Source organism: Amia ocellicauda, chromosome 5 (genome assembly GCF_036373705.1).
Source record: "Amia ocellicauda isolate fAmiCal2 chromosome 5, fAmiCal2.hap1, whole genome shotgun sequence".
NCBI lineage: Eukaryota > Metazoa > Chordata > Actinopteri > Amiiformes > Amiidae > Amia > Amia ocellicauda.
Window position 1 is genome coordinate 35,397,650 of NC_089854.1, and position 14,295 is coordinate 35,411,944.

Sequence of the window (14,295 nt, forward strand, 5' to 3'; positions counted from 1 at the left end):
GGACACAGCGACCCTTCGTGAGTGACATGCTGGTCAGCTACTGCCAGGGGAATGACCATGTGGAGTTTGTTTAACTTGAATACATTTGGCCTTCAGGTCCCACTCCCTCTGTCACCTTCTGCCGTAATCTCCATTCCATCTCCCCCTCCACCCTTGCCTCCACTGCTCTCACTCTCTTACCTTCCATTGACCTTCCGTTTCATTGTTTTTTCCCCATCTGTCTGTCAACTGTGCTACCTCCTCTTTGTTCTCCTCCCTCACCTCCTCCCTTGATTCTCTCTGTCCTCTCACATCTCGTCCTGTCCGTCCCTCCCCTCCTCAGCCTTGGAACTCTTCCGTTCTTCGCCCAACCCGATCCAGTCTGCGTGCCGCTGAACAGAAGTGGAAAAGGACCAAACACCCAGCTGCCCTTGAACTCTACCGCTCTCTACTGTCCACATTCTGCTCCTCACTCACCTCAGCCAAGAAGTCTTAAATCCAATCACTCTTTAAATCCACTGTCAACAACCCCCACAAACTCAACTCCACCTTCTCCTCCCTCTTTGCCCCCCCTCCTCCCTCGTCTTTCTCTATAGATGATTTTCCCTCCTTCTTCTCCTCCAAGATCACAAACATCTGCAAGCTCTTCAACAGTCCCCCCTCATCTCCCATCACACCCAAGCCTCCCACCGACCAAGCTTCCTTTTCTTCATTCTCACCTCTCTCAGACTCTGAACTTTCCTCTCTCCTCCTAGGTCACAAACCTACAACGTGTGCCCTGAACCCTCTCCCCACTTGCCAACTCCAAGTGACTGCTCCTGATCTACTCCCCTTCATCTCCTCCCTCCTCAACTCCTCACTCCTCTCTGGCTGTTTCCCCACTGTGTTTAAACAAGCTGCTGTCATCCCACTCCTCAAGAAACCAACCCTTGACCCTACCTCTCCTCAGAATTACCGCCCTGTCTCCCTACTCCTCTTCCTCTCAAAGACCCTTGAGCGTGCTGTCCACCGTCAGCTTTCTGCATTTCTGTCCCATCACTCACTCCTGGATCCTCTGCAATCTGGCTTCCGCACAGCTCACTCCACTGAGACGGCTCTCCTGGCAGTCACTGACTCCCTCAGCTGTGCTCAGGCGGCCTCCCTCTCCTCAGTCTTCATCCACCTTGATCTCTCTGCAGCATGTGACACCGTTGATCACTCCATCCACCTCTCCTGCCTCACTGACCTTGGAATCTCTGGAACTGCTCTCACCTGGTTCTCCTCCTACCTCAACAACCGGACCTACCAAGTGACATGGCGAGGTTCCTCATCCACCCCACAACCTCTCCTCACAGGTGTACCCCAAGGCTCCGTCCTGGGCCCCTCCTGTTCCCTACACTCGCTCCCTGGGCCCCCTCATCGCATCCCATGGATTCTCTGACCACTTCTATGCGGATATCTTCCTGTTGTTTCCCTCTTCTGACCCGCTCATCCCCTCTTGCATCTCTTCCTGTTTGTCTGCTATCTCTGCTTGGATGCACTGACACCACCTCCAGCTCAACCTCTCCAAATCCTCACTCTTCCTTACCTTCTGCTCTTAATCTCGATCCCCTTGGAATCCACCACACTCTCTCCTTCTTCCGCTAAAAACCTAGGAGTCACCCTCGATCCTGTGCTCTCCTACACCCAGCACATCACCACGCTGACACGCACCTGTAGATTCTTCCTGAGCAACATACACCGGATCCGTCCCTTCCTCACCGACTACTCGACTCAGCTGCTCGTCCAGTCACTGGTCCTCTCCTGCCTGGACTACTGCAACTCCCTCCTGGCCGGCCTGCCTGCATCCACTACCCGCCGCTCCAGCTCATCCAGAACTCTGCGGCTCGTCTGGTATTCTCTCTGCCATGATTCGCACACGCTACTCCACTGCTCCGCTCCCTCCACTGGCTCCCGATAGCTGCACGCATTCAGTTCAAGACTTTGACCCTCACCTACCACTGTCTCGACCACACTGCACCAAGCTACCTTCAGACACTCGTCTCTCCATACATCCCCTGCAGACCACTGTGGTCTTCCAGTGCCAGAAGACTAACTCTGCCTCCTCTCCACTCTCCTTCCTCCAGAGCTGCTCCTTCTCATCCCCGGCCCCTAAGTGGTGGAACGACCTTCCCACTGAAGTCAAAATAGCAGAGTCCTTGACCTCCTTCTGGCACTTACTCAAAACACATCTTTTCAGACAGTACTTGTAATTTAGTAATTTACTCTCCTGTAAGATAGCACTTATACAACGTTTTATCATACTACTTACCTTGCATTACTAGTACTCGTATTGTTTATTTTAAGAACATATGAAAGTTTACAAACGAGAGGAGGCCATTCAACCCATCGTGCTCATTTGGTGTCCATTAATAACTAAGTGATCCAAGGATCCTATCCAGTCTATTTTTAAATGTTCCCAAATTTTCAGCTTCAACCACATCACTGAGGAGTTTGTTTCAGATTGTGATGTCTCTTTGTGTGAAGAAGTGTCTCCTGTTTTTCGTCTTGAATGCCTTGAAGCCCAATTTCCATATGTGTCCCCGGGTGCGTGTGTCCCTGCTGATTTTGATTTCCCCTATGCTCCCTTTCCCTTGGTTAATTGATTAACCTAACATCTTGTCTGCACTCATCGACTTTTACAATCCATGATGTAAGGACCCCATATATTGTATACACTTGTGTAAATTGGAATGTGTAATATGTTTTATGCCTTGAACTGCACTGTATTTTTGCACTGGATAAGGGCATCTGCTAATAAATAAATATTATTATTATTATTAAGTGTCACCAACAGTGATTCATTCCTACCACAACGGAGATGGCTGCTCTCTGGAGGACAGTGCTGCTGTTCATCATCCACAGTGTGTGCACAGAACACCCCCGCCCCCAACCACCCGCCTGGGGTAATGTTTGCAGAAAAATGCCGTCAGAAAATGTCCTCTTTCATTTGGCTAATTTATTTTAATTTAAATCAGTATTGCTTTCTTGTTCTTCCTTCCTGTCAGTTGCATTGCAGTGAGATTGTCCATGTCTCTTCACAATGTAGACTACCCTCGCAGGATGTCTACGGCGGTGTATTCTGGACATGTTATAAAGAAAGGGACCAGTTACTTTGATTGTGTAGCATAAACTAGCACACAACCAAATGAGCCAGGTGTTCTTTGAGGCTAAACTCAATTGTTGTATCAGTATCAAAACTATTTCACAATCACTTCAAGCTCAGTGTATAGAAGGGAAATCCTGTCATTTAAATACAATTACTGTTCACTTGAAAGAAAGTATGTTAAAAATATTTTATTCAGCAACTCACTGAAAACAAAAATCAGTTAACATGCTGATTTCAGAAACATTGTACTGAAACTGTATTGTGAAAAACTGTATTACCCATCTTCAGTAAAATACAAGATAGATGTCTGTGAATCAGCAATAAAGCTACCAATCCACCAGGAACACCAATTATAATAAATAAATAAATACACTGAAAAGAAAATAATATGATATAATGCTTTTCAGAGTGCTACATTCCAACTATATTTTTTTTCTATGAGACCAGCGCAGTACTGAAAACAGTGTGCGCTGTGTTAAATCTGCAGGACTGGGACCTATGACACACATGGGAAAAGCCATCTAGAACATATTTTCAAGGCTTTATTTAGTCTCAGTATCTTTTTAAGCAAAACTGTAATGATGGAGCATTATCTCTGCTCGTCTTTGCTTAAATCCAATAAATCATCTTCCACCTTAAAGCTCCAAGTGTTTCACTAAAATATAGGGTCCAAGTTAACCTTAAGCCCCCTTTTAAGGAAAAGACTTGTGGTATTTTGCACAGCTTTGCTACTTTTCACAAATCAATGCTTCACATTCACTGAAAAGAGACCGATTTGGTCAAAGGGACAGAGGAAGTGCCTCCGCTTAATTAAGCAGGATGCATTTAAAACCAAACACCCACAATTCTCCAAGGGTTGTTATATATCTGTCTGTCCATATGCATGCGTGTGTGTGAGCATGTGTACAGTTGTAGTCAAAAGTACACAACACCTCCTCGGAAAAAAAGCTTATTTTGTGATTGATTTCAACACAGAAACCATTATTGAAATATTCCAGTGCGAAGCTATGTTAAAAAAGAGAGCCTCTGATAAATAAGAACAATATTAATTAAATTAAATGAATAATAATTACATTTGTTTCAAATAAAGTGTGTTGAATACTATTCACTAAAACTATATAATTTCCCCAAAGCAATGTGGAATATTACTTATTTTAAAAAGATACAATTAATTCATTTGGTGTTGACAGAAAAGAATAAACATAGGAAATAAATAGCAATAATAAAACAGTAATTATTTCAACAAAATTAAAAGAAATAATCCCATGATAAATGTCATAAACAAAAGCCAGGTTTATAACAATTAAAAGCCGGGCTTTACTTTGTGCATAGCATAGTTGACTTCTTTTTAATGTTTTACATGAGCATAATTAAAATATTTACAAAATATGAACAATGTCATGGAGTTAAATAATATTAGCTTCTTTTTATACATATTCTTCATTTTCTTGCTTCCATATGCTGTACAGTTTAAACTTTCTCAAACATTGTTTGAAGAGCAGCTTTTAAAGTAACTTTTTATACAAAAATGCTTAGTATTTGCATTCCTGATTAAAAGAACCAAAACATGTATGTATTATTTATTTGGGTTTGTGTATGTGTGTGTTTTTGTTACGAAATGTATTTATTCATTTGTAAAATCATTGGTACATTATAAAACACAAAGAGATCAATCAGAAATATAATGCAATAGATGGAAGAATACTTTGAATAAATTCTATACCAAATTATTAATCGGAATATGAATAATTATAGTCAATTTATTAACTATAAAGGCTATATTGGATTTGTTTATGTGAAAGACCTGTGTACAGATATAGTTGAAAGTATTTAATGAAACAATACTTATCTATTATACATTTCCACAGCGTGTTGAGCACTGACTCTAAGGATTCAACTGGTTTAACTGAGTTCAGACTGTAGGCAGCCTATACAAACATTTGACTCCGTTTCTATTTCTGTGTTCAACAAACTCTCGAAACACATCGCTGACAAACAATTAGTCTAATGTACATTATTTAATATACCGAATTAATCCGTAAATAACATAGTTTCAAATTAAGCTTGTGGGTACATGTCATGCATTGATTATGTACCTTTCACATTACACACATTCGCCCTACTTTTTCTCCCTTTGTGGTTTGCAAAGGACGCGTTGTTTTGAGGGGGCTTTCTGTTAGTGTGCGAGATCATGTTCCCTTTACATCCCTTTCTGCATATCTTCACATGTGCTTAATGCGTTACATATGTCAGTATTAGTTGGTTGTTAATCACCAATTTGGAAGCTGCTTTTTATGTTCGTTTGTTTTCTCCAACTATGCAAACCAGTTTATCACACTGAGTGCAAACATCGCGCAGCTCCGGCTGTGCGGCGGCGCTACTTGCAGGTGTGCGCGTCGCTCATGCTCTCGCAGCGGCGGCAGCGCACGTAGCAGCACCACACGAAGCGGCACCCGCAGCGCCGCACCTGCCGCTCCACGCGTGTGTTGTAGCCGCGCCCGCAGCACAGCAGGTTGCAGCCGCCCGGCCCCGCCGACGTGCGGTTGCACTTCCTCCCTCTCGTACCCACGATGCCCACGCTCCTGTCCTCCAGGCAGTAATTGGGGGACTTGTTCACGTAGACCAGGTCTTCCCTGCCGACGGGCCATCGCCGCTGCTCCTTCTCTTTCCGCCGCACTTTCTTGCTCGGCCGGTCCAGCACCTGCACGCTGTTCTCGTACCTGTCCTTCAGGAAGACGCCCACCTTCTCAAACGCGCCCATGCTCTTCCAGCAGGTCTTGACGGCGCAGGAGCCGGACACGCCGTGGCAGCGGCAGTCCGTGGACATCATCCTGGACACAGCCTGGGGGACGAGATACGGGTCAGAGCAACTGAGATGAAGCCGGTCTTAAGCGCTGCACCAGACACCTTCTGCTGTCCGGCCCCATAGAGGCGCGGATGACTGGTCATTGCTATGGACTGATGTCCACAAGAGTAACAGCATTAAAACATTTTATAATTCTCTCAGATACAGCATTTGTAAGACAATCGTTTAAAAATAATTTGAAATGTATGCTTCCTTTTTCTCACATACACATCAATTTGTTATTAGAACAGTATGTAGCTCACACCATCTAAACACTTTAGAGTAAGCCATTTTTAATAATAACAATAATAGTGGTGGTAGTAATAGTAGAAAACCACACAGTAACATGAAGGGTATGTAGGGTTTGAAAATACCTAAACAGTACACAGTACACATTTTCCCGGAACAGTAAATACAGAAGACACTACAGATCTTTTTAACCACAGACTGTAACAAGGGAATAAATAATGAACCTACAGCCTTGCCAGCTGTGTCCAACTAGCATGCCTGTGTAACAATAAACAAACAGCGCTGGGTGGAAAGGTGACCTCTCTTCTCATGTCCCACCAGGGCTGTGTTGTTATATTTGGGTGACTGTGCATTTTTCTCTCTCTTCAGATTGTGAACATTTCATTAAATAAATACATTCATACCAATGTTTACCCATAGAAAGTGTTTTTGCTTCAGATTTCTGCGATTCTTCATCCGTGAAAGTTCTTTCCAAATACCTTTAGTCTAAATCCCTGCTTTATCAATTCACAGAGGAAATGTATGTCATCAGTTTCTCTTTCTGGAATGATGCAGACCAAATAATCATTTAGTTACCAGTACATAATAATAATAATATAATAATCATCATTGTATATCAATTAAAAAACAGATCCCCCTCTTCATTTGTGAACAGAGGTGATTGTGAGTGTGGGAAATAACTACTTTTATTTTATGGTATTGACAGATTATGTTTTGCATATTTATATATTTTGGGTCAAAACTTCCCCCATATTGCATTTTACTATCAATGGAAAAATACGGTTATTCTGTTTTCCTTTCCCAGGAAAAATCTCTCCTGTCAAAAAGTGGGCATCCAGCACCTGATGCCTGGGGCAGAATACACTTCTGTTATTCATCCCAGACTATTCAGTTGTGGTTAAATGAATCATGACCCCTGTTGTCACAATATTTTGGCACACACAGAGAGAGAGATAGACACACCCACTCACACACATAATACACATCAAAAGGTTCATTTTGTATAGTCTGTAAACACAGTATGTGTGTGGAAACCTATTTGAGTGCACAGGAAAAGCAACATGGACTGTTGTATGTGGGACAATGCAATAATAATAATTAAACATCTAGATAAAAGTTATCTGATTGCATGTATATTTTTTTATTTTTTTGTGTGTGTGTGTGTGCATGTGACAGTGAGTGTGTGTTGTGTGTTTAGCAAAAGTGAAGGTAAGCAATTTGCAATTGTATTTTCGATTGACAGTAAAAGTTGTTTAGACTAGCAATTCATTTGCCAGATCTAGACTGTGTATTGAAAAAAACATACACGTGGAAACATATTTATTCAATTTATTTTGATTAGTAAAGTGCTTACAATAATAATTCATTTAATTAAGAAAAGCGTGATTATCACTGATCTAATTAGAATGGCAAAACATCTGTTTAAAAAATACTTTGAGTCGAGATTTGTAGAAGAAACACCTGACGGGTTTATTCGTTATATTTGACTACTGGTAGGGAAATTTGACAAGGCAGAAAAAATGGCATTACACACATAAGAAATGAAAGGAGTGGGAAACCGGACCGCATCTAATAAAACAAGATGAGTCGAGGACAATTCCTGATTTCGTTTGCATGGTATCTAAGTGGTTTAAATGTGAAACCAATTGCACTTCAATACGCGCCGTCTCAGTGATGTGCTTCTTGGGGGATAGCAAAGTAATACTGGCGTCACGGGATTACAAACATCAAAAGCCTCAATCCTTTGATTATCCCCACCACACACACACACACACACAACGTACAAATAAAATGCAAGCAGAAATGAGAGGTGCAGCAGAACAAAAGGGCTCATGGTTGTCTCTTTGTGATTTAAAGGTCTAGTGATACCTTAATTTAAGTGTGGCAATAACAGATAACTAATATAGAAAAATAATAATATACATATTAAATTGACAGGTGGATGCCCTGACAATGATGAATACACAATATTATGAATACACAATACATCATAATAGATCATTTCACAGTTTTACATAATAAGTCAATTCTTATTAATCCTGTCTTGCTGAATTTCTTGCACATTTCAGAACTTTGTACACTTCTGAACACCCAGAAACAAGCATACGAAGAGCAGTTCAGTGGACAGCTCCTTTTGCTCTTTAGTACCATGTGACATAATTTTGATTTGTTTTCAGACATATATCTGTACTCCCTGATGCAGTGTGTACCAAGCTGGCTTCATGGGAGGACCAAGCTCTCAATCAGTCTGTTTTTGTTGTAAATTTTACATTAAGAATTCACAAAGTGGCAGAAATGACTTTCAGCTCAGTGTAATGGTCTTGAAAATTTGATGTTTTGTCTTTGGGATTGCTTTTACTGACACAGACATGCCTTTCCTGCGTCACTCTAGATGACAAAATGCCTCCAGTAATGTATATGGCAGAAAAGCATGCAATTAACTTTTCTTTTTGCAGATTGAAATGTCAATGTAGCACTGCAGTCTGTTTCACTATTGCCTGAGACTGGAGTGTCAGGTAGAATTGTTCAGATTATAACACTTGAATTTGCATGTGGTACAAGTAAATCACCTTACAGGACTGTGTGAATCTCATACCGCTTCTGCAAAAGCACACCTTTTGCTCAGGCATAGTCAAGCCAACCCGGGTGCAAGAGCATACTCTAGCCAAGATGGTCCAGTAGGACCCAGTATGTTTTCCCACTGCAGGTCACTGGAGAACCAAATGTCAATGTAATGCGCTGAAAAAGCTGATGGTTTCACTGGTGGCAAACTGTAAAACGACATACAGCACTGCTTCTCAGCTTTGAATCCCAATACAGTAGCCAGGCTTCTGCTTTTTCACAGTATAACAACCCAGCCCTTGTTCAGCTCTGAGCTGCCAGTGAAAAGGGGAGTCATGGCCCAACAGAAGCCGATCTCCTTCTTGTCATATATAATAACCAGGGTCTCCTTTCCCATGTCCTAATGCCTTATAACAAATACATACTTATTTATTTTACAAGCAATGTTCTTTTTCCTCTGGTAATAAAGGAATTAATCCAAAATGTAACACTGTCCTGACTGTCCTTCCAAACAGAAAAATAAATCCTCAACAAAATGCATCCACTATTAGTCTATTAGAGACCTTACTGTAAGAATGCACAGGATTTACACTCTCACTGTCTTTTTGCCATGTTTGAAGTACCAATAAATTGAAGAGAAAACCAATGCAACTCCTTATTCTCGCCTCTTTGTCCATCCCCATAAAATTACATCACAATGGAGTGTTGCTGTATAAGGAAATGCTTAAAAATGTATTTAAGAGAAAAAGTATCATCAATCAGGTCCATCATTACGTCTTCCCAGTCAGACTTCTGCTACAATGTCTCCTGTGTTTCAGTTCCTTACCTGCCTGCCGAGCTCGCTGTTGTGCTGGTTCATGGTGAAGAGCCCGTCCGTCCCTCTTGCAGAGACGTTCCTCGCGGCATTATCGATGAACTTCCTGCTGAACCACATGCCGTACTGGATGTCATCAGAGCAGCCGCCCCAGTGCCAGCCCTCGCTGGGAGAGCCGCCACCCTGCAGGCTGGTGTCACAAGAGCACTCCGTCATGTTCCCGGCGCTGCAGGAGCGCGTCACAGCCTGCACCAGACCTGCTGCCATCACAGCGTAGATGAATGCTGTCTCCTTGGTTCCTGGCAATCAATCAATCAGTCAGGGTCATGGTCTGGCCTCTGTACGTTAGGGCCCATGTTGAAGACATTTGAAGCATTGTGCTAAATCAATACCTGTTATTTTTTCATATGATGTTGCAACACACACACACACACACACACACACACACACACAAATAAGTGCACAAGTACCAAGTTAATCAGTCTAACCTAAGCGCTCAAAAGCAAAATAAATGCTTATTGTTTATTTTGCACCACTGGGTGTTTCTCTTCCATGTTTTTAAAAAGGAGATGATGTGTCCTTAACATTTTATTACATGGACCTCCACCAACAACAAGGCTACATTTAATTAAATAACCATGTTGTGAATTGGGAATACAGATGTAAAAAAATGATTCAGAAGCACATCACATGGAGAATCCTGAACAGTGCTGAAGGTCACGAAACAAAAACATTCAGATGATACAATGGTGGAAAAACCTGCATAAACTGTATCCCATACTTACATTAAAAATAAGTACAAAGTAAAAGAATAAAGGTATTCCTGGACAAGAACATGATAGAAAATGTAATATACATCTAACAGATTTTAATTTCTCAAAATAAAGAGAATAATTTGTATCATATTGTTTATGGTGCCTGCCAATAAACAAATAACCAACTAAATAAATCATGTATAATAAAGTAACCCTGATTAAAAAATGTCTGCTGTTAATTTAGTTCAACAATTCAACAAATCCTGGCATGTATATTACAGAAAGCACATTATTCTATGAAACAGCTCTCAGGACATGGGAACCACAGTGCTTTCTGGGACACGCACAGGCAGACTGAACTGCACTGCACAAGATAATTAATGTGTCTAATATTTAATCCAAGGACACAGTTCACACACCCTCCATTGGAAAAAATGTTCAATTTAGTTTTTAAACTGTTTTTATTGTATCGTTTTCATAGTCTGTTGAGCACTGATACAGCCCCCACCCACCCCCAAAAAGATTCCTGGTGATGGAAATTAATTTTATAGAGGGTGTATAACTTTTTGATGGATACTTCACTAATTTAACTCAGTTCAATCAACTTTATTCTTTAAATATCTTCCTATATAGGAAGAGTTCTTTGTTTGTTTGTTTTTAATGAGGGAAAATCATGTATAAACATAATTTAAGGATTTTTGTTTTTAATCACAAAATCACATTTCTTTTTTTTTTTTTGAAGGTTAAGAGTATTTCCAGATACTACTGCAGTCTTTTACAGTTTACAAATGTATTTTATAAGGACTTCAAACCCACAGGATTAAACCTGGCACAATGGACAAGACCCTTGTTCAAAGGAGTCACTTGGCCATAGCTAACTGCGAACTTCGTTGAGACAGATGAATCACAGCAGATGTTTGTAATTGTGTCCTACAGCTGTTGTGTCGATCAAATACACTGTTTAAATGCCCCAAACTCAAACTGTGAAATAAGCACACACACATATTTATAAATGTATATATGCATATGATTTCGAATGTGTAAAGCACAAAATGAAAACGTGAAATATATATTTCCCCATTATTATTGAATATGCGACGTTAGATCTAAGTGAAGGATCACTTCTGCTTAAAGAAAAAATAGTGAAGCGGTGATCTATTCTTTCAGCAGACTGTTAACCCATGAATGCTGACTCAGACATCCAAATAACTTGTGATTCCTTTATATACCTGTAATCAAACCCAAACGCGGCCCGCAGAATAAAGCCCCCCGGACCCCTCGCGTGCGCCACTCACCGCTCGTGAGCTCGAATCCGAACACAGCCGGGTCCGCGCGCGTCGAGCAGTTCCAGCGCTCGTGGCGGAACTGAGTCTGACACTCGCGCAGCGCGAGCGCGGCTCCGTCGCGGACACTGGCCAGCACGAGCGGCTTCCCCCGGCACAGCGCCTTCTGTGCGCCGCTCAGAGGCAGCTTTGCGCATCCCATTTTTTCGGCTACTCCCAAGGGTGTAATCCCCAGCCACCTAAAGGTTTATGCAAGCACATACATCAATATTTCCAGAAATCAAGAACCACACACACACCTACAGTATGTCTCTATCTATCTATAGCTAGATCTGTACCTATCTATTTCTCTCTATTGCATATGTGCATCCATCTATCTATATATCTCCATCAAGACAGACTGCTAACGTTATAACTTATGTATAGGTATAATTATGTATAAAAGTGTCATACTGTTAACGCAAGTGAAAAGGTTTGTTCTCTGCACAGGCTAAACAAAACGACTTACATCCAGTTCCCTTGGGAATGGAAAGGGAGTAAAGAAAAAATGAAGATCAAGAAAATGCAAAGTCGAAATATTCCGAAAGTAGCCCCTCTCTCCATCACCGGGCGCGTCTGACTGCAGTGAGGCAGGAACGGATCGTGCGAGCAGGTCCGCCTGGTTGTAGCCGGACTACATAGTCGAGTCCAGGCTGTTCGGTCTACAAGCGATGCCAAGTTTGAGAAATACTCCACTTGCACTCATTAAATGAGGAACACTTTGTGAAACTTGCCTACTAATAAAAAACAGCCAAACAAACCCAGATCCCCGATAAGGCGGTCGTGCATTGACGCGCTCCAGGATGGAAACAGCGCACTGAATCCGCGGCTCTCCGAGCTCCCGAGTGCTTTCCTCCCAAGTTCACACCCAGACTCTGATTGGCTCCATTGATCATTAATATTCAGCAGCCATGAAATTCTTGCAAGCTGATTGGACAACTCGGCAGAGGACGCTGAGGTGTCTCTGATGTATCGGTGTTGTCTCGGCTGATGCACGAAGAAAACGTGTTTAATGTAAAATATATAACGCCTCAAGTCAAACACCTTCATTGTGTTGTATTTAATTCGATCTAGTCTAGTTATTGAAGTTTTGAAAAGACAGTTACCGATTTAAAAGTTTCACATTTTAATGTATTATTATTATTATTATTATTATTATTATTATTATAAATGCCACATTAATAATAATAAAAAAACCCATATGTTTTTAACTAAATTCAATAGGCAATAAAAAACAACAACAATAATACTTTTTTGTACGTTTTGGTAGCCTAGTAGTTATGGTTTATTATGTACGCAGTGGTAGTGACAGTTGCCTAGTTAACTCATTGTCTTTACTAATATAGATACATCTAAAATGTAATCTATCTGCAAATAAACAATCGAAGACAGAGTAATGTAAAATAAAACAGACATTTATTTTATTTTATTGGATTTTATTTTTTACCGTTTTTAATTTTCAGGGCGACAAAATGTTGAGTTGGTGCAGTTGGTCACGTTAATGTGAAATGATATCAACCGACTCGTCTCAATATACAAGCTTCCAGACTGGAAAGGAAAGCTCATTCCGTCAATTCCTTAAAATTGTGCATCAACATGTTTACCCGAAGATGATCTTATTCTTATTATTTTCTCCATCAAATCGCCAATAAAGAATGCAACCAGCACATTAATATTATTATCATAAAATCATACTAATATTATAATATTATAGTCTCTTAAAATAGTTTGTTTGCATGTAACAGTAGCCTAATAGGCTATAGATAATTTGCATAATATGTTTTTAATATGTAGGAGAGACAGTGAGAATCTTTTTCATCAATCAACGTTCTTATTCATTTATTTATTTTACTGATCATAGCAGCTACTCATAATAACTATAGCCTCCAAGACCAATTATGCTGTTTTTACATCACGACAACCAAAAGGTGTCCAGGGAATATAGAGAATCTGCTTCATCCATTATGATTATGACGATGATGAAGATGATTATTATTATTGATCATTATGATAATCAACAACATACTACTACCACTACTACTATTATTATTATTATTATTATTATTATTATTATTATTAATAATAACAAATTAAAAACTTAAATAATAATAATTATAAATATTGTCGAATCATCTGTGTTGCGTCTGTCAGCGTTTGTCAGTGTGTTGGGCTTTGTGAACTGTCAGTGGGTTATAACTTTATAAATCAGTTTTTCTGGTTTAGTACAAAAAAAGTACAAAAGCATTAACCGTCTGTGTATGAGCTGGAACGGGAAAATAGGCAAATAATAATAATAATAATAATAATAATAATAATAATAATAATAATAATTAATCTCTTGCAAGATCGTTATTTTTCTGCATGTAAGACTAATAATAATTGACGATGATGATAATAACAATAATAACTAACAATAATACAAATCATGCGAAATAAAATTAGTACATAGTACTTTAATACCGATTATTATTATTATTATTATTAGTAGTAGTAGTAGTAGTAGTAGTAGTAGTAGTATTGCGTTATTGGAATTATTATTATTGGAATATACAATTCCTGAAACAGATTTACAGCTAGACAGACGAAACATATTCAAGTGATTCTAAATCATAGATCGGTGGTGGTGTGCGTTTTGAACAATT

General features: G+C 40.2%; 1 protein-coding gene across 1 annotated transcript; it reads right to left on the reverse strand.

Annotated features, from left to right (window-relative positions):
* Positions 1-3,280: 3,280 nt before the first annotated feature.
* Positions 3,281-12,477, reverse strand: wnt16 (wingless-type MMTV integration site family, member 16). The gene is made up of 4 exons (XM_066704947.1): positions 12,123-12,477; positions 11,627-11,853; positions 9,589-9,875; positions 3,281-5,948 (listed from the first exon to the last, which is right to left on the reverse strand). Exons 1-4 carry the CDS (start codon positions 12,215-12,217, stop codon positions 5,484-5,486), a joined length of 1,074 nt encoding a protein of 357 aa, XP_066561044.1. The 5' UTR covers positions 12,218-12,477; the 3' UTR covers positions 3,281-5,483.
* Positions 12,478-14,295: the final 1,818 nt, after the last annotated feature.

Excerpts from the sequence above, each read along its gene's own strand:
- wnt16 (XM_066704947.1), bottom strand. The coding sequence starts at position 12,217 with ATGGAGAGAGGGGCTACTTTCGGAATATTTCGACTTTGCATTTTCTTG. Across the intron at positions 11,854-12,122 it reads CATTCCCAAGGGAACTGGAT|GTGGCTGGGGATTACACCCT; the intron begins GTAAGTCGTTTT and ends ATAAACCTTTAG. Across the intron at positions 5,949-9,588 it reads ACAGCGAGCTCGGCAGGCAG|GCTGTGTCCAGGATGATGTC; the intron begins GTAAGGAACTGA and ends CTCGTCCCCCAG.